At 39.1% G+C, this 21,428-nt stretch overlaps 1 protein-coding gene across 1 annotated transcript in view; it reads right to left on the bottom strand.

Moving 5' to 3' along the window:
- The window catches only part of Liph (lipase H), a 47,040-nt gene extending 27,172 nt beyond the window's left edge, over window positions 1-19,868 (bottom strand). Inside the window, exons 1-3 of the mRNA XM_046462661.2 lie at window positions 19,706-19,868; window positions 3,196-3,563; window positions 1,303-1,411 (exon numbers count right to left, since the gene is read on the bottom strand). Of these exons, the coding sequence (XP_046318617.1) occupies window positions 1,303-1,411; window positions 3,196-3,563; window positions 19,706-19,754 (526 nt within the window). The 5' untranslated portion in view covers window positions 19,755-19,868. The remainder of the gene's footprint in view (window positions 1-1,302; window positions 1,412-3,195; window positions 3,564-19,705) is intronic.
- Between the last annotated feature and the right edge of the window lie 1,560 nt (window positions 19,869-21,428).

Raw genomic sequence — 21,428 nt, 5'->3', positions numbered from 1 at the left:
GGCTTAGGGGTGCACCTGACTTGCAGATAGAACGAGACATGGTGGGCTGCAGAACAAATGTTGTTCATCTGCACCCAGACTCTGCTCAATTGATGTCATGTTGGTAGCTTGAGATCAGTCGTGGTGGGAGTTTTAGACCCCAGAAAATCAGCAATTGCTACAAATCAGGACCTGCTTATCAGCCTGTCTCTTTTTCTATTCTCTTCCCCTCTCTTCCTCTTTCTTTCTTTCTTTCTTTCCTTCCTTCCTCTCTCCTCTGCCTCTTTTTCTCTCTCTCTTTTTAATTCCCACAAATTCAAACTCAAGCCATCTGACCTTTTTACAGGAGGAAAAATTTTAAAGACACCTTGCTTTCCAAAAATAGTAACAATACATTTTCAAACTAAAAAACCAATTTGCTTCCCCAAGAAAGCAGATTAAGCAAGATGAGGAATCCTGAACCTTCAGATTAAAGCGAAATTTAAACAAATAACCAGGACAAACAATGTGACCTAAAATACATAGCCAGAATTGATGCCAGTCAATGTAAGATGTGCATGTATGGGAGAAAGAGAAAAAGAGATAAAGAGAGAGGGAGATAAACAGATAGGGACAGAGACAGAGAGATGGACACCGAGTCACAGGGATAGAAGTGACTTGCCCAGGGCAAGAGTTGGGGCTGTAGCTCAGTGGTAAAGCACCCCAGTACCTCAAAAGAATGGGAGAGGTCAAGGTCTTGGAAATAGAGAGCCACCCTTACCCTCAGCCCTTTGTGAATAGCTGTGGAAAGTTACTAAGCTCTAGGTAAGAGATCCCAGCAAGGGAGTCTTTGTTTGGGGTTTAACCTGCTGCATTTCTGAGTGTTTTCATTCAGTGTTTGCTGGAAAACTGATATTTACAGAGTCAGGCTCAGCAATCAAAATTCCGATATCATTTTCCTACCATGAGACTACTTCTGGGGACCGTGATGTACTAGGTATATAGTTCCACATTCTAGATTAAATAAAGGAAGAAGACTCTTTTCAGGTCAAATAGATCAAATTCCCCAGGACATTGCAGTTTTCCTAGGTATAAGAGAAATTAAGTCACCACCCATCTTATCTGAGGCATACAATTTGTAAAGTGCTTTACATATATTTGATTAAATAATAACCTGAGGTCAACATTATTATGGTTTATCTTTTGCAGAATGAAGTCCTTGCTTAGAGAGGTTAGATAATTGGAAGAGCTGGCTTCAAATCCGAGGACTAGGACTGCCTGTGTAATATCCCCCCAGTGACCACCTGGCCCAAGCTACACCCCACAGACCCACAGGAGTCTTACCTGTAATTCTCCCCAACTGCCCATCATACATTTCTCCAACAAATCCAGATATGTGGGCTCCTAGACTTACTCCAATCATATAAATGTTGTCAAGAGAAGCGCCTTCCGCCTGGAATTCCAACAAGTCCATAGTTACACATTCTGAAGAGTCAAGGAATTGACTACATTTGGAGAAATTTCCTACCTATTGACTTTGGAGAAATATTTCTAAGTGTCTTACATCTATGGTCTCATTTAAATGTCACAAGACCCCCACAATATAAATACTATTCTTTTCATTATGCGAAGAATCTGAGGCTCACTGAAATCGTGGTAGAGATCGGGAAGTTGAAAGCATAGTAGAGCAGGATTCAAACCCACCAGCCCAACCCCAAACTTATACCTTAACCTTTGTGTCATGGTGAGTCCACTCACACTGTTTTTGTTTTTGTTTGTACTGAGGATTAAAGCCAGGGGCCCTTAACCTCTGAGCCACATTCCCAGCCCTTTTTATTTTTTATTTTGAGACAGGGTGAGGCTGACTTTGAACTTGCAATCCTCCTGCCTCAGCCTCCCAAGTTGTTGGGATTACCATTTGACTCCCACTCATGCTTCTGCTAGAAACTAAGTGGACACATCTTTAGTTGTAGATGGACACAGTACGTTGTTTATTTTATTTATTTATTTTTATGTGGTGCTGAGAATAGAACCCAGTGCCTCACATGAGCTAGGCAAGCACTTTGCCACTGAGCCCCAGCCCCAGCCCTAAGCAGACTGGGGAAAGGGATGACAGTACAATTTGATGAACACCCTTATCTTCATCCTGGCCCAGAGAATGAAGTCACCATGGAGAGGGAAGGAAACAAGGGAAAAACCTGGAGAGGTGGACCACACTACCCATAGGCTACTGGGACAGCTTGTCCCGAATCATTCAAATATTCTTCTCCCTAGACGGTGGTTTAGGTGGGGGCTTGGATAATACTCATGTCACCTATCTTCTTGATTTCATGCCACTTGTCATTGTTGCTGTTGTTAAAAGGAACAATGCATGAGGTGGGTCACTAAATAAATTTAATTTCTGACCTTTGTAAGTCTTCTAGAAACATTAATTATCTCATCAGATCAGTTTTGGATAACTGGGTCACTAAAGCTCTGGCACTTCTAGCAGAAAGAACAGCTACCAAAGTTGAAGCTCTAGATGTTTAAACCGGGAAGCTCCTAGACAGACTGTCTCTGACCCATAAGACACTTTTATATGAACTAGAAAAAGAGCTGAGCATAATGGTATATGCCTATAATACCAGTGGCTCAAGAACTTGAGGCAGGAAGATCACAAATTTTGAGACCAGTCTGGGCAACTTAGTGAGACCCTATCTCAAAATTAAGGGGGAAAAAAAAAAGTCTAGGGATATAGCTCAGTGGGAGAGCATCCCTGGTATTAAAAAAAAAAAAATCTAAATTAAAATTTTAAAAGGTTAGGGATGTAACTCAGCGGTAGAGCACTTAAGCATGCACAAGGCCTTAGACTCAATGCCCAGTGTCACAAATGAGAGAGAGAGAGAGAGAGAGAGAGAGAGAGAGAGAGAGAGAGAGAAAGCTTCCCCTTGCTATGATACTTTGTTGTCATATGTGGGAAAATTATCATAGTAAACATGAAAAATATGTAAATCTACAACATCTACAATGACAATGCTGCTCCCTTACATCAGTGTCCTGTGCGGTACACAACCTGCACCAAAATACCTGTGGACCTTACTTAGGGTCCTTCTCTAACCCTCCCTGGGCCTTATTTAGATTTTCAGAATTTCACAAAATTGGCCCCCTTTTCATTGAAGATATCTCTTGGCTTTAAATCTCCAGGTAATTAGTCAGTTTCAATTTAACCACAAATCATACAAGAGAAGTCTTTCTTACCAACATCTGGTCGATAAATTCCTTCAAGATGATGGCTACTTTTTTGGTCTTATTAGCGGCGTGGGTATATATGACAGTGGTAGCTCCTCGATTCCAATCAACAACAACCACGTTCATGTGTTCTGCAGAGAGCAAAGCCTCTACTAAGTCTCCCATCCAAACTGGAGCGGAACCTGTTGGCCGGAATCCATGAATAATGAAGGTGGTTTTCTTGGTCACATTCAAGTTCCCAAAAGCTGTTGAGTTGATGATTTGTGCGCAGGTCTGGTTTCTCTTCGTATAGAGCATCAGCCTCACCTGCAGCCCAGTACCCACCACGGCACTGTGAAAGCTCAGTCTGGTGAATGAAGGGCATGTTTCATCTGCATCTGAAAATAAAAAATAAATGGCATCATGACACCAAGGCTGCAAGAGGGTGCTGTCCCTCACTCACAGGAGCACTCATGCTCCTTACAGCACCTGGCTGAGGGCTGGATCTAGCTGAAATGAAGCTGCAAAGTCTCTCTTGATTCAGTGCTCAGAGGTAGCAACCTCTGGTTTCACCAGAAAACTATTCTTCCAAATCCTACCCTCCTTCAGGATCTAACCCAAGAGTCACCAATGAAGCCTTTTGCAATCCTCCAGACATAAGTACTATCCTCACCCCAGAATTCCCCAAATTCCTGCATGTACCTCACTGGCAGCACAACGAAATCACCCTATCAGGTATATGAGTGTGTGGCCTACTAGACCAGTGTCCTTGAAATGGTGTCTTATAACTTGTATATGGCTCACAGTGCCCTGCACATGGTAGAGGACTCAGTAACTGTATCTGCAAGATCCAAGCACTTCTATTTTTTTTAGTTGTCAGTGAACCTTTATTTTATTTATTTGTTTGTTTATTTATTTATTTATATGTGGTGCTGAGGATTGAACGCAGTGTGTCACACATGCTAGGCAAGCGCTCTGCCACTGAGCAACAACCCTAGCCCCCAAACGCTTCTTTTCTCTGTGCGGAATACCTGCCTGGGACAGCAGTAGAGGACTCAGAGGGCATGCTCTGAGCCCTTCTGCAGCATCTCAGACTGCTGAGCACTGTACCAGCTCTTAGCACCCCCCACCCCCCGTCTTCTGTACTCCTGAAGCACCACCTTCAAGCCTTCCACCTGCAGAGCTCACTCTAGAGGTGGCCTGGGAAGAAAGGCTGAAGATGAGAAGGGGAACAGTACAAAATGAGCAAGGAGGATCTTTTTATGCCAGAAAGTAAGAGAGAGCTTAAAAACATGCCACACTCAATAACAACAGCAACCCGACAAAAACAAGAAGGCTGGGGATGAAGGCTGGGGATGTAGCTCAGTGGCCCAGACCTTGCCCTAGTATGTGTAAACCCTGGATTCAATTTCCCAGCGCTAGAAAAAGAGGGAAAAAAAAAAAAAAGTCACAGGGACACAAGAGAGAGCTTGAAGAGCTTTCCATTGGCCAGATCAGATCTGAGAATTCTTGAGCTCACTTTTATTTTTCCCTATGCTGGGGAATTAACCCAGGAGCATTATACCTCAGAAATACATTCCCAGCCCTTGATTTTTAAATATTATTATGAGACAGGGTTTCACTAAGTTGCACCAGCTGGCCTTAAACTTCAGATGCTCCTGCCTCCCTAATAGCCGAAATTACAGGCATATACCATCAATCCAGATGAGCACGAAATTATTAAAGACAGTATTGAATTTGACTTATAGGGCTTTGGGGAAAAAATAAGAATCTTCAACCATACAATAAACTGATGATAAGCAAAGAAACAAATACATAAATGGAGAACAGAAGACGATTCTTACACATTTTATAATCATCATAATAAAGATTAGTTAGGAAAGAATCATTAATAAATTCTAAATCAAGGTAGTGGGGAAATTTTGATGAGAAGCATATTTGTATGATCTTAGAATGTCTCCCACAGATTGCTGTTTAGTACCAGGGAAGATGTGGTAACTATAGAGAGGAGAACTGGCTAACAACCTAGTTATACAATTCAACATCACAGTGAGGGGCAGGAAGGTGTCATGTGCCTGTATCTATAGGTGGCCTACGTAAGATTGCAATGGGGAATGTGGAACTGGACTCTGACCAAGAGGAAAAAATCAGACACACAAAATGAGAAAAAAAAAAAAAAACTTTAAAAAATTTCAATGTTATAAGTGGCGTAGAAAAGCTATGGAACATGCTGAACATGGTGGCACATACCTATGATCCCAGAAGCTTGGGAAGCTGAGGCAGGAAGATCATGAGTTCAAAGCCAGCCTCAGCAACTTAGCGAGGCCCTAGCAACTCAATGAGACCCTGTCTTTAAATAAAATACAAAAAAAAGGCTGGGGATACGGCTCAGTGGTTAAGTGCTCCTGGGATCAATCCCTGGTACCAAACAAGAAAGAAGAAAGGAAGAAAGACTGTGGAAATGCTCCAGACTGAAGGAGATCAAAGAGACAGAAAATAATGAATGCAGTTCCTATCCCTAGACTGGTTCCTGTAATGGAAGAAAAAATGCCATAAAGTAAATTATGAAATCAGTTGTGGATATGAACACATCAAATAAAAGTATTTCCTTGGTGTTAAATTAATTGAGGTTGTTAACTCTAATATGGTTATGTAAGAGAAAATCCTAATTCTTAGGATATAACTGAAGTACCCACAGTTAAAGGGTCAACTTATTCTCAAATGATTCAGAAAATATATTATAGGTGGATAGATGGTAAATGATAAAGTGTATGTGGCAAAATGATAAGAAGTGAATCTAGGGCTGGTGGTATGGCTCAGGGCTGGAGCATGTGTTTAGCACACTCAAGGCCCTAGAGGTGAAAAAGAAAAGAAACACACTTACACATTGCTGGTGAGACTGCAAATTAGTACAACCACTTTCCAGAAAGCAGGATGGAGATTCCACAGAAAACTTGGAATGGAACCACCATTTGTCCCAGCTATCCCACTCCTCTGTTTATACCCAAAGGACTTAAAATCAACATACTATAGTGATGCTGCCACATCAATGTTTATGGCAGCTCAATTCACAATATCTAAGCTATGGAACCAACCTAGGTGCCCTTCAACAGATGAATGGATAAAGAAAATGTGGTATGTAGACACAATGGAATATTATTCAGCCATAAAAAAGAGTGGTTTTATGACTTTTGCCAGTGAATGGATGGAGTTGGAAACTATTGTGCTAAGTGAAATAATCCAAACCCCCCAAAATCAAAGGCTGAATGTTCTCTCTACTATGTGGAGGGAGAGGGAAGAATAGAAGCCACTGGATTAAACAAAGGGAATGAAAGGAAGGGAGGCGGTAGGAATAGGAAAGACAGTAGAATGAATGAAACAGTAGAATGAAAATTTTCCTATGTTCATATATGAATACATGACCAGTGAAGCTCCATATCATGTACAACCAGAGAGTGGGATCCTAAGTAATATTCCATGTATGTATAATATGTCAAAATGCACTCTGCTGGGCTGGGGATACAGCTCAGTTAGTAGGGTGCTTGTCTCTCATGCACAAGGCCCTGGGTTCAATTACCAGGACCACATACACACAAAAAAAAATTCTACTGTCATGTATATCTAGACAGAACAGTTCTTTTCTTTTTTAAAAAGAAAAGAACTGATAAGTGAATCTGTGCAAATGGCTATTGGAGTTCTGTCACTTTTTCCTTTTTAATGTTTTAGCTTTTCCAAAGGTTTAAAAATATTTCCAGGGCTGGGGATGTGGCTCAAGCAGTAGAGCGCTCACCTGGAATGCGCGGGGCGCTGGGTTCGATCCTCAGCACCATATAAAAATAAAATAAAGATGTTGTGCCCACCAAAAACTAAAAATCAATATTAAAAAATTCTCTCTCTCTCTCTCTTTAAAAAAATCTTTAAAAAAATATTTCCAAATAAAAAGGCTTAAATAGAAGAAATGAGACAGGGCCATATTAGTAATAGACAGAGGGGTGGGAAGCTGTGAATTTTGGTACCAGGAAGAGAAAGTAGATTGATCCTTAGAACTTCTGCTCAAAAGGGGATAGGTATTTTGAAATAATGAAACATCAAGTTGTAAGATGAAAGAGAGGGTAGGAATGAAAAAGACCTTTGGGATCCTTGGCTATTGAGATAGGAATTTCACTTTTGCAATATTAGATAAAACCTTGGTCAAGAACCACCATCAGGCTCCCAGACACAGTGATATAATGATTGGGAAGCTCCCAGACACAGTGATATAATGATTGGGAAACTACCAGTTAAATCAGATTAATTTTTTAATTTAAATATTTATATTTAAGTTTTAGGTGGACACAGTATCTTTATTTTACATTTATGTGCTGAGGATCGAACCCAGTGCCTCATACATGCTAGGTGAGCGCTCTACCATTGAGCCACAACTCCAGCCCCAGATTAATTATTTTAAAAGGTGCCATGAACCACCACCATCCCACCCTCACTGCCCTGCTTGACTGAGAGAGAACAAGTAGATAGCAAACTGGGGAGGCTCCTTCATGAGCAGACACAAGGCATGTGGATGGCCATTCTTGGAGGGAGGGAACCCAGGGGGAAGACTATCAACTTGCAACAGGCCAACAGAAAACAAGAGGCCCACTGGTACAGGCCTGAAATCCCAATTACTCTGAGCCTGAGGCAGGAGGATCAAAAGTTCAAGGCCAGCCTGGGAAACTTAGAGAATCCCTGTGGCAAAATAAAAATAGCTAGGAGGGTAGCTTAGAGGTAGAGTACTTGCCTAGCCTGTGTGAGACCTTGAGTTCATGCATGCAGAAGAAAGAGGAGGAAGAGAGAGAGGAGGAGGAGGAAGGGGGAATAAGAAGAAGGAGGAGGAGGAGAAAGAGGAGGAGGAGGAGGAAGAAGAGAAGGAGAAGATGAAGAAGAAAAAGAGGAGGAGGAGGAAGAGGAGAGGGAGGTGGAGAAAAAGAATAGAGAAGGAGAAGAAGGGGAAGAGAAAGAAGAAGCAGAAAGACAAAAAAAAAAAAAAAAAAAACCCTGAGAAACATCTATTCTGACTTCTTTCAATGAGAATTTAGGAATCATTTGCCCTGTGCCCCAATTCTCTCTGCACCTATACTTGCATACACAGAAACTATTCCTTCCTAACTATGAGCCCCAGAACAGCCTCCATCCTCTCCTGGATGCATTTATTTGAAACCTCTTTCATATAAAAGGCTTTGGTGCTCAAGAGTGAGTGAAGAGGGCTGGGGTTGTGCCTCAGTGGTACAGCACTTACCTAGCATGTGTGAGGCCCTGGGTTCAATCCTCAGCACCAAATATAAATGAATAGATTCAATTAAGGTATTGTGTCCATCTAAAACTACTGTATACATCTATATATGTATGTGTGTGTGTGTGTGTGTGTGTGTGTTATATAAAGAGTGAGTGAAGTTCTAAAATAAAATGAATGAGCAAAAGAAGACCAAGATGGATAAAAGTTAAAGAGGCTTGGAAACCCTTCGCCCCCAAAAAGAGGTGCTTAATTTTAAGCCCCAAACTCAAGCACACCCGGTAAGGCGTAGGGAAGCATGACAATGTAAACATTTCAACCTCTTTCACTTCCTCTTCCTGTAGATCATGTGCTCCTGAGAACGTGGACCGAAACTTGTCAGCTTGCTTGTGGAGCAAGTCTTAGAGCAAATAATTGTTCAATTAGTCATCTTATCGAACAGGAGTTGTCATAGGGTAGGGCTGAGTCTCCAGTGTTGGCCATCAGTAAAGCTGGGTTTTGTTCCGGTTTGTGTGACTGACTCACCAAGTGGCCTAGGGAAATCATGTTGTCTCTCAGTTGCCAACTGTTTGCCCAGGGGAGGGATGCTGTTGAGAGTAATTCTGAATGACGTCATACTGGGAAAGCGATATCCCTTTCCCAAGAAGATGATTTAATTGCTAGGTCTGATCAATTTGAGCCAAATGAACATTTTTTAGACCAGTGTGTCATAAGTCATATATCTGAGTCTTTGAAAGGCTCAAAGAAGAATTGTGAAATTTGGGGACAGAGTTGTTTTTCAGCAACAACTGCCAACTTCAGTATCTAGGAATAGTTTGGCCAACATCCTGGATTGACTCAGTCTTTCGTAGCAGCTCTTAAAATTGATAGGCATTGAAAGGTACCAAGGACAGAACAAATAGATTTTTAGTTTTCATTTGAGAGAACCATCCTGACATCATATATTTTTTAAATGTCCTAGCTATTTCTGTAATGGCACTGTGCCCGGAGAAGTGTGTTATAAGTAATGCATGAAAAACAGTAGATTTTTCTTGTTTCTTTCTCTCAGTTTAAATGATGTAAGAGCTTTCTATGTATTATCTCTTGTCCTCTGAGAGCATATGCATTTCATTTGATGGTCTTTTTTGTTGTTGTTGGTTTTGTTTGTTTGTTTGTTTTGTTGGGTTTTTGTTTGTTTATTTTGGCATTGGGGATGGAACACAGGGCCTTGTGCGTGCTAAGCAAGTGCTCTACCACTGAGCTGCATCCCCAGCCCAAGAGTCAAATTTATGCTAGGTTCTATGTCAGGAAACATTTTAGAAGGAATATCAGGCATTAGTAAAATAAAACACACAAATCAATATAAAATTGCTACCTGTGATAATGAGCCATATCAAAGATACCGTGTGAAATAAGAACTCAAAGAGGGCCCTTGGCCTGACTTAGGGATCCCAAATTTTTTTTCTCTTACATCATCTGGAAATAATGTATCTCACTGTGGAAATTTTTAAAAAGAATAATGAAAGTATAATAATATCAAATTATAATAACATCACACTCAGGCAAATTCAGATTCTCCAAACTACTAAGCCTTAGTGTCACAGATTTTTCCATTACCTAAACTTAAAGTTACATCCTTCTTTATTTTAATGTACTTCTTTTGCCTTGAATATCACCAAATCATATTTTTACCATAACTCTACCCTCTTTTTGTTGACATTCACCTGGCATGTCTTTATTTATCCTTTTTACCTTTTAAATCCTTTTGTTTTAAGGCATTTTATATTAAACCTCTAGTTCAGCTCTATTTTATGACCCAACAAAGAGCCTTTAAAAGAACCATAGGTGAGTTTATCTCATTGACTTTTATTGGCAGATATAATGGTGGCCATAGAAGTGCCTTGCTCTGCCTTCAAGAGAGCTTTCTGTAGAAAGCACAAAGGCCAGGCACCATGGGCATGCCTATGGGTCCATCTACTAGGTAAATTGAGGCAGGAAGATTGCCTGGGCAATTTAGCAAGACCTGTCTCAAAATAAATAAATAAATCTGTAGGGAGCACAGTTGAGTGGGTCCATGGCCTCCAGCTGCTCCACAGCATTAATATGGAAGCCATGGCTCCCCCAGGCCACTCCCAGCAGGTGACTGAGCACTGTGGGGTCACGTGTGCCAGGTCAGGCAGGCCATTCCTGCCCCATGTAGGGTTCCTCTAACCAGTTACTTAGGCTCAGGGACTTCCCATCAGTCTGGCTGACGTACTCTCAGAACCGTGTGCTGGGGGTCTGAGGCTCTTCCTGTCCAATCCTTGCTTTCCTCTCTTCTTTCCCAGCTGCCAGACCTGCCTCACGGTGCAGAGGCTCTCTGCCCACTCCTGCACCCTCTTCCCTGGACGTGCAGTCCCTCCAATAGCTCTCTTGCCCATCCAATCCCATCTTGGTGTCTGCTTCTCAGAGGACCCGAATGGACAAGTCAGTTTACTACTGTGATGCTTTATTTGCTGGTTTTAGTGCCTTCTAGATTCACTATCATTTGCTATATAGACTGTCCTCTTTTGAGGTTTGTTTATTTTTTATTTATGTATTCTTCCTTATGTTGTGAAGTTTATGCTCTGTTTTAATTCTTCTGGAATTTACATTTGACTTTATATAAAATATTTAAAATGATATTTCATGAAGACTCAAATGTATGGGCTATATGTCAGAAGCAAACCACATGCAGAATTGCTGCAGATTAGATATGTTTATTAAGACTGTTATCCACCAGCGTAATCCCTGGCAAGATTTTTGAATATCTGAAAAACTATTTCAGCCAGGTGCAGTTGTACATACCCGTAATCCAAACCCCTGGAGAGGCTGAAGCAGGAGGATTACAAATTTGAGATCCTATCTCAAAAGTAAAAAGTAAAAAGGGCTGGGAATGGAGCTCAGTGATAGAGCCCCCCTGGGTTCTGTAAAAAAAAAAAAAAAAACTGCAAACAAACAAAAAAATCAAAACTGCATTTCAGACTGTCTTGGAGCATGTTCTGGCTTCTACCATGTGTTCTGCTGCCGATCTTTGCCAGAACAATTCTTTCCTTTCTCTGCCCTTGTCCTTACTGAAGTAACCTGAGATAGTATCTAGTTATCCTCTGTTATAAATGACAAGGACATTAATACATTTATATTTCTCCCCACTAACTGAATTGCTACCTCCTGACTTTCATTAGTTATAAAATTATTTGTAGTTCATCTGACAATTCCTTTGTAGTGTTAAAATAAACATCTAAGTGTCTATATATTGGGGCATCAATCACAGATAATTTCTGTTCTATTTACTGAAGCTGTTCTATCTATTCATTCTCTACCAGGAAAAAAAATGAGAAAGTTAATACACTTCTATTGCCTCTCATATCCTCCCTGATCCTCTTTCAAAACATACTCTTGCACAAACATAACCTTTTTTTCCCCATTGTCAAAGTACAGTCAATCCTCATGATTTGCAGATTTCAGGTCCACAAATTTATTTGTAATCCCCAAATCCTTCATGGACATGCACATAGTAGCAAACAATTTGAACCACCTGACATGCAACCTTTCTGCTGAGGTTGAACAAAATAATGTTCTACTTTGTGTGTTTCAGCTTTCCCATTCTAAGGAACATCCTTTTCAGCCACTTAGTAAGAGCCAATTAGTATCACGGTTTTTGCTTCCTGAACTACCCACAAATATTTAACTCCTGGCAAGGATTTTCAGCCATATTGGTTATTTCATGGCTTATAATGGCACCCAAAGAACTGAAATGCTGTCTAATTTTTTATGTGTGTGGGGGGATACTAGGGATTGAACGCAGGGGCGTTTTGCCACTGAGCCACATCCCCAGCCTTTTTATTATTATTTATTTATTTATTTAGAGATAAAGCCTTCCTAAGTTGCTGAAGCTGGCCTTGAATTTGCTATCTTCCTGTCTCAGCCTCCCAAATTACTGAGATTACAGGCATGTACCACCATGCCCAGTTCTAAATAAACAGTTTTGGAGGAATACATGGAATATATCTTATCCTGGACAACGTTACAAATTAATTTAATCTCCTTGGGGACAAGTTAAAGTACAAGAAAAAAAGTTTCTGAAAGCTCTATCATAAAAATATATGACTGTATATAGAAAGTCCTGTGTTATTCAGTCTGTACATACACCTGCGTGTATACACACCTGTGTTAATGCTCATAAACTGCCTAGCAAGAAAATGAAGGTGGCCTGGGCCCAGGACAGAGTTGATTGGAAACATTTCCCACTGCACAATAACTTGGGGTTAGAAAATAAAAAATAGACTTTTAAGCAAAATTTTGAAATTTTGTTCATTATGCATTTATTAACATTGAATTTTATTTTATAAAATATTGTATTAAAAATCACTTATCTACATTGCTGAATCTTGGCACCCTCCTCTCTTTAGAGTTTGAAACTGAGCTGAGGCACAGTGACACATGCCTGTAATCCCAGTATCTTGGGAGGCTGAGGCAGGAGGATTGCAAATACAAGACCCTAAGTAACTTAGTGAGACTCTGTCTCAAAAAAAGGAGGGGGCGGCGCTGGGAATGTATTTCAGTGTTTAAGCAACCCCAGGTTAAATCCCCAGTAGGAAGAATAAGGAAGAGGAGGAGGAGGAGGAGGAGGAGGAGGAGGAGGAGGAGAGAGGAGGAGAAGAGGAAAAGAAAAAAATAGAGTTTGTATCTGGTGAGTGCCACTTAACTCACAACTCTCACCTTATCTATCTCACCCTGATTCTGGTCCTGCTGTCTAGATTGTTAAAAGAATTACAGCTAATGTCCATGAGGTCTCCAGAGTACATGGTAGATGCTAAAAAATTAGCAATTGTTGATGATAAACTTCCTCAGAGGTTTCTCTCTCTCTCTCTCTCTCATATATCTTTATTATTTATTTATTTATGGATAGAGAATTTTTTAATTTTTTTTTTTTTTTTTTTTTAAGTTTTTGGCAGACACAACATCTTTGTTTGTATGTGGTGCTGAGGATCAAATCCGGGCCGCACGCATGCCAGGCGAGCGCGCTACCGTTTGAGCCACATCCCCAGCCCTATTTATTTATTTATTATTATTATTTAATGTAGTGCTGAGGATCGAACCCAGGGCCTCACATGTACGAGGCAAGCACTCTACCACTGAGCCACAACCCCAACCCCACCAGAGGTCTCTTAAGAAAACTAAATGATGAAAAATTGTGCTCTACATGTATAACATAAAATGAATTGCATTCTGCCATCATGTATTACAAATTAGAATACATAAGTAATTTAACAAAAAAAAGAAGACTAAATGAAATAATGTAAGTAAATTTCATGGCATCTGATGTGTAACAGATAATCAATAAATATTTATTCTTTCCCTTCTGTCATTTTTGTTTCCTTAACTAAGGATAACTAAAGCTCTATGAACCTATATATACAGGTGGCAGTGCTTCTGCTTGGTCAAAGCACTAGACTAGGAATCTGAGACCTAGGTTTGGTATTTGCTCATGAACAGGGTTTAAAAAGTGTCCCAACATGTTTCTCATGCTAAAATGAAAGAGTAATTCTTCATTCCCTTGAGATTTAGCTAACTTCTAGCATTCCTTTTAGACACAAATTCTGATTGGCAAGCTAGCTGATTTGATGATACAAGAGAACTCTACTTACTTACCAAAAAAAAAAAAAAAAGACTGGATGTGTAGTGTAGTTCAGTGGTAGAGTGCATGTTTGGCATGCATGAGATGCCAAGTTCATTCCCAGCACCACCACCACTAAAAACAACAACAAATTTCCAGAGCAATCTTACTAACCAAAGACAAAAATTCATACCTTAAAAAATAAATATAACAAAAATGTTTTTATTTTAATTGAAAGACCTAAAATAACCATACTTAATTTTTATAATTAAAATGCTGATCAGATAAGGGTTGTGTCACCTTAATGTAAGTACTTTTGTTTTTTCTGCTAATTAGATATCCTCTAGCTAATAAACATGGTTCATCATGCTGCAACAGGTTGAACCTCATTCCCAGACAAAAAGAAAATATAAAACAAAACAAAAAACAGGATGAATAAATGAAAGAAGTCAGCCAAAAAAGACCATATATTATGATTCCATTCTTATGAAATGTCCAGAATAGGGAAATCTATAGAGACAGAAAGTAGATTAATGATTGTTGAGGACTGAAGAGGGGGCTAGATGGGGTATGATAACTAAATGGCACTGACAGGGTTCCTTTCTGCAGTCATAATTTTTTTTTCCTTTAGTGCTAGGCATTAAATCCAGGGCCTTGTGCATTCTAGGCAAGTGCTCTTCTACTGAGCTAAGTCCCCAGCCAGAACTGTACACTTTAGATGAATCATACAGTATAGGAATTAGACTTCTATAAAGCTGTTAAGGACTGGAGATGTAATTCAGGGATACAACACTTGCCTAGTGTGCAGGAGGCCCTGGGTTCAATCCCTTGTGGTGATGATGATGATGATGATGATGATAGCAACAACAAGTTATTTAAAAATGGTTCCTGCCAAGTATGCTGGCTTATGCTTATAAACCCAGTGACTTTAGGAGCCTGAGGCAGGAGGCTGAGGCAGGAAGATCACAAATTCAAAATCAGCCTTAGCAACTTATCAAGCGCTGAGCAACTTACCGGAGACTCTATCTCAAAATAAAAAAAAATTAAAAAATTAAAAAAGGGCTGGGAATGTGGCTTAGTGGTTAAATGCCTCTGGGTTCAATACCCAGTACACGCCCCCCAGTGCAAATATACGTATGTAGTTCCTAAATCCAACATGGTGGCACACACTGTAGTCCCAGATACTTGAGAGGCTGTGGCAAGATCACTTTAGCCCAGGAGTTCAAAGCCAGCCTGGGAAACATAGAGATCCCATTTCAAAAAAACAAAAATATAGTTCTTATAATTTCATGGAAAAACCAAAATGGAGGCAGGAATAGGGGAGATCTATTGAAAGTAACTAAGAGCAAAAGTTTTACTTTTTCTGTCAAAACAGACCTAGGCTTTCAGTTTTCCAACACATTCTTTTTCCCCTGCAGTCTGAGGTTGACAGACCCTGGCTCTCTCCCACTGTAGGTCCAATAAAGTCCCTAATCTTGATTAGGTGGATCCCAATCGGATAGAAAACTGATTCCCTGAGGTAAGACTAGTCCCAGACAACCCCTCTCCCTTTCCAAAGAAACTTCCTGGGTGTCCTTTTGCTGTGTCTTCACAGAGTGCACTACCCTGGAGCTAAATACAGCTGCCTCAGCCTCATCCCACTCAGCCCTGGCTTTTTAACTCCTACCTATTTTTGGAGGAACTGATTACATTCCCCATTTTTGAAGGAGAATCTCTTTAGAAACGAGAGTCTACTTATATCCATAATGGTTCTGTAAAAACAGAAGATGGAATTGAGGGGAAAAAAATAACATCTTGAGATGCCCCCATGTGTCAGGGTGAAAGAAAATCTCTGTGATTCTCTGGGAGTCAGTAGATAAAGGTAGGATCACTGTGAGCCTCTGAGCATGGCTGAGTCAGCTTATTATTAAAAATGAAGCTTTCAGGCTGGCTGCAGGGGCGCAGGCCTGTAATCCTAGCAATTTAGGAGCCTGAGGCAAGAGGATCACAAATTCAAGGCCAGCTTCTATAATTTGGTGAGGCCCTTCTTCAAAATAAAAAGGGCTGGGAATGTAGCTCAGTGGTAGAGCACTCTTGGGATTCAATCCCCAGTAACAAAAAAAAAGGTGTCCCAGGCTAGATTGTGAAGGGATTGCATGGTCAAATCTAGTGGAATACTTCTTATTTCTCTTTTACTCAGGACAGACATGGGTAAGAAGCACAGAGGCAGAATATCTTCTTGATTCCAAGGATACCTCTTTTTTTTAATAATCCGTTGAATTTGGGGGTAGGGGGATACAACCCTGAAAACAAGACCAATGCCAGATTTTCTCATTCTTATCTCTCTCATCCCCCCCACCCCACCCCCCACGTACTGAGTAGGGACACTCTACCATTGATCTACATCCCCAGCGCTTTTCAGAGTGAAAAATAAAAAATGTATTTTGAGACAGGGTCCAACAAAATTGCTGAGGCTGCTCTCCAACTTGCTGTCCTCCTGCCTCAGCCTCCCAAGTAGCTGGGATTACAAACGTGTGTCACCGCACCTGGCTCACTCTTATTAATCATGTGCAAAAATCCTCCCATTTACATCCCCAACCTCACTTTGCCTCCACGTAACAGAAAGATGAGTCACGTGCCAAAACCTTACAAGTCATTTGACATTTCCAGTATCTGAGAAAGTAGTTCCCTAATTGGGGCACTACAAGTAGATTCCCCTTAGTGCTTCCCTGTAATCCCTGTTCCTCAAGAGGCTGAAGCAAACAGGATCGAGAGAGGCCAGCGCAGGAAACATAGTGAGACTCCATCTCAAAAAAAAAAAAAAAAAAAAAAGTAAAAAGTAGTCCCCCCCTCTTCCAGTTCTGTTACCCCATATACCATGGTCTCAAAATAATAGTACAATACGGTAAGATATTTTGAGAGGACATTCACAAACTTTGGTTACAGTATATAATTGAACTACTTTATAATGCCTCACTGTGTGTAATTTATAAATTAAACTTTATCATAGGGTTGTATGTGCAGAAAAAAGTTTAATACTATCCGCGGTTTCACGCATCCACTAAATGTTTTCAAACATTATCCCCCAAGGATCAGGGAGAACTACCTTAAGCTGTTTTCTCTGGAAAAATATCTACCAAGTTTTACCCAGTTGCCATAGGCCAAAATATAGTAGCCAAGTAAAATTTAAATATACTTACAACAAACAGCCTTAATTTAGACCAATATTTATCAACATATGTTCCTTGGACTATCTGCAGCTGAAAACCTTCAGCTTGTATTAAGAATGCAGATTCTAGGGATCTCTCCCAGACCTGCTGAGTCTGGACCTTTGAGGATGGAGTATCTCCCCAGGTGGTTCTAGTACACTTTGTTTTGTTCACTGGTAAAATTAGGGCAAACATTCCTAACATAACTTCAAAAGAGATAAGAACAACAAAACAAAGATCTCTGAAGGTGAATGACTTGTGACCTTGGGAATTCTGACTCCCAGTTTAATATTTGCTCATTTTTCAACTGCAAAACAAAAGAAGGGAGAAATCAAAAGTCAAAGTATTTGTATATACACTAATATACAAAATAACTTCTGGTATTGGTTGCATGAATAACACTCTCCCCAGCCAAAGATCCAAGTTCTGGTTTTGTATTCACTGAGAAATCTAGTTTTAGCTTGCAGCTATATTTTTTTTTTCCTTCTAGCTATAGTTAATTGTTTTTTATCTTTGCTTAGATTCTATCATGCTGCAGTGACATTTTTCTAGAGTCTTTGAAGATTTTTCTGCCTGTGGGGATAGCCTGGATTCTCCCTTGAATGCATATTCCCCCTTGAATATATATCTGCTTTCTTAAAATAAACCCCTGTCAATACCTTTGGAAAAGAAAAGAAAGAATAATAGAATCATCTGAAACAAACTTCATTTAGGAGGAGATGTTAAGTAAAAAGATGGGTCATAAACCAGGGGAAGTGGTGCAGCCCTGTAATCCCAGTGATTTGGGAGGGTGAGGCAGGAGGGTCATAAGTTCAAGGCCAGCCTCAGCAATTTAGGGATACCTGTCTCAAAAAATAAAAAGGACTGGGGATATAGCTCAGTGATAGAGCACCCCTGAATTCAATCCCCAGTATTACCTTCCAAAAAAAAGACAGGTTAAAAAAATTAAGTTGTCATTGTTCCAAATTTGCACTAGATATATATAAGAAACTACCCACAACACCAACACCACAGGTTTTTGTGTTAGGATTAGCCTTCTTTCCCATAAGATATCCCCAAATTTATGTTCAATTTTTAAATTTAAAAATGATAATATACACCTCAAAATGCTAACTTCTCAGTTAAAAATTTCATCATTAGTATAATTTTAATTTATTAAAATCTCAAAAGCATTATTAAGAAAAATGTATTTATACACCAAAATCCTAATAATGTATTTTAAATTATTCATTTCCCGTTTAACTTGTATTTACAGGCATACCTACAAGTTTTTAACATAGTGATAGTTTACAAACTTGAGTTGTTTTTGTCTGCTTTGTACTATTTTTAAAACATGTTTGTACATTTCTACAGAGCACCAGAATTATTTTAAAAGTTACTTTTAAAAAATCAAGCTGATATTTATACTTTATCCATTCCTGTAAGTAGGAACATTTCTGTTGTATCTAGTTCCAAGTTACTATAAGCAATATAATTAGAATTATCTCTGCATATGAAGCTTTTTTAATTTTTGTCCTCCTGGGGTCCAACCCAGGGTCTCCCACATGCTAGATAAGAACTTTGCCACTGAGCTATATCCCTTTTTTTCTTGTAAAAGTTATTACTTCAAGATTCCCAGAAATTTATTACTTTAAATTCCCAGTTCAAAAGTTATGACCATCTTTATGAATCTTAATATATAACATATTTTCCCCTTGCTATTCAAAAATTACACCAATCTTCATTACCACAAGCTATATGAAAAAGAATCAAATTCCTAAAAAGGCTGACAGGTACAGTTTTTTGTTGTTGTTGGTGGTGGTTTTTTTTTTTTTCATTTCAGCATTTCACTTTATTTTTGTTCCTTTACCACATATATTCGTGTTTTAATTTTTATTTCTTCATTATGATTAATACTTTTAAAATCATCAATGTGACAGTTACCATTGTATAAACTTTATGTATATAAAATTATATTTTTATAAGAGCAATTTAAATATTCCCTTAATACGTGAAAGCATAAAAACCCATCCTGTACATGTTGGATATAATAAAACAAATTTTTAAATTTCCAGGAAGTACTGGTTGGGAGCGTAGTTCAGTGGTAAAGTGCTTGCCAAGAATGCTTCAAGGCATTGGGTTTGATCCCCAGCTTCTCAAAAATAAATAAATACATAAATAACTTTCCAGATAATAAGAGATCTCATTTCATAGAGGGAAAAAAGCACAAAAATTTTAGCTATGAGAGAAAATATATTTTCCTATATTTTTAGCATATTTAACATTTGTACAAAAGTTAATTTTTAAAAGATTCTTTAATTACCGAGAAAAAAAATATCTTCAAGATTAGAAAGTGCATTTAACCCCCGTCTTCCTTAAAAATGATCCCATAGAACTTAAAAAGTTCACTGAAGGACATGGCATGATAAATGCAAGATGACTACTACTATTTTTTAAATACTTAAGAAAACCATTCACTAAATGACCTACCTGATCTCACCAAGCACGTCAAACTGATAAGTAAGAATAACTTCAGCATATGGAACTGCAGAGAGCGTGTGTCACATTCACAGAAGGATAATTTACTTTGCAGAGCCTTAGAATTTTCACTTCGGGGTTTTGCTCACAGTGAGCTCAGATATCTAATCCAGAGGTGTGGTGACAACAGGAAGTTCCCAAGGGACAGACTGTAGCCCTGTCTCTCCCCGCCCTTGACTCCTCCTCCTTTCAATAAAAGGTCAGGTACTTTCAACCTTACACAATTTTATGCATATTAAGATATTATAATTTGTATTTGCCAAATGACGAGTTCAAAATAGTTTCATTCTTTGTGGGCGGTTCATTAGCTGTTTGGCTTGGTATGTTGAAATCAAGTGTGTCTTGAAATCTTTCCCTGGCCAACTCCTTGTGAATGAAATGCCAACTGCATTTAGGATTCTGTTGGCCTGTGTGTACAAAACCATTTTTATGTTAATTCATGCATTCATTCCTTATAGGGCAGTCTTATTTATTTTTAAGCACATTTCTTTAGGACCAATTACATATCAGTATTTGTAAAATATATCTGTTTCATATTAAAGGAAACTTTTTTTGTACTGTATTACATATCTTTATTTTATTTTGTTCCCTCCAGAGTTCTGATCTCTAAAGTTCTTCTCTTTTGGGGACTGGGATTGTAGCTCAGTGGTAGAGCACTTGCCTAGCATGTGTGAGGCACTGGGTTCAATCCTCAGTACCACATAAACAAATAAAGTAAAGGTATAGTGTCCATCTACAACTAAAAAAAAAAAAATTAAATAAAGTTCTCTTTTTAAAGGAAAAGTAAATACAAGGGGCTCAGGATATAGCTCAGTTGGTAGAATGCTTGCCTTGCATGCACAAGGTCCTGGGTTCAATTCCCAGCACTCCCCCACCCCACAAAACAAAGGAGATACAAAAAACTTAAATACAGAACCATGCCAAAATATAATCCACCTCAGTGTTAGAAGTAACTACACTTGTGTTCCTAGCTACAAAGTAGTAAAGGACTGTAGATGGAGCTCAGTACTAGAACACTTGCCTAGCATGTGCAAGTCCCTGGGTTTGGGCACTGAAAAACAACAAGAACATAGCTACAAAAGTAATTTAATGGGCTGGGGTGGTGGCTCAGTAGCAGAGTGCTTGCCTAGCACATGCGAGGCACCAGGTTCAAGCCTCAGTACCACATAACAAATAAAATAAAGGCATTACAACTACAAAAAAATACTTTAAAAAAAAGTAATTTAATTCCCTTTCTGGTGAAAGTGCTTGCAACACCAAAAAATAATATAGAAAGATAATCTAAGAATACATTTTCAAGGCTGGGGTTGTGGCTCAGTGGTATAGCACAAGCCTAGTATGTGCGAGGCCCTGGGTTCAATCCTTGGCACCACATAAAAATAAATAAAATAAAGATATTTATTTTATTTATTTTTATAAATAAAAATAACTACAACTAAAAATTAAATATCTTTTTAAAAAAAAATAATACATTTTCATCCAAAGCATCAGACAAAAGCCACCAGTCTCTTTGCATTGTCTATCAGAAATATATTTTTTTATGAAGTAATACCATCTCTCATAAATCAATCAGTTCTCTTTGTGTCTGCACCCCATTTAAGTAACAGGAGATTCCTTTGCAGAAAGTATCTTTTAGTAATGCTTTTCAAGGAGTCAACACAATACAATTACCTAG

This window comes from Marmota monax, unplaced genomic scaffold (assembly GCF_021218885.2).
Source record: "Marmota monax isolate L192 unplaced genomic scaffold, Marmota_monax_Labrador192_F-V1.1 WCK01_AAM20220418_F8-fsc00100, whole genome shotgun sequence".
Taxonomy (NCBI): Eukaryota; Metazoa; Chordata; class Mammalia; order Rodentia; family Sciuridae; genus Marmota; species Marmota monax.
The sequence above is the reverse complement of the archived record's forward strand: the minus strand, read 5'-3'. Positions and strand labels throughout refer to the sequence as shown.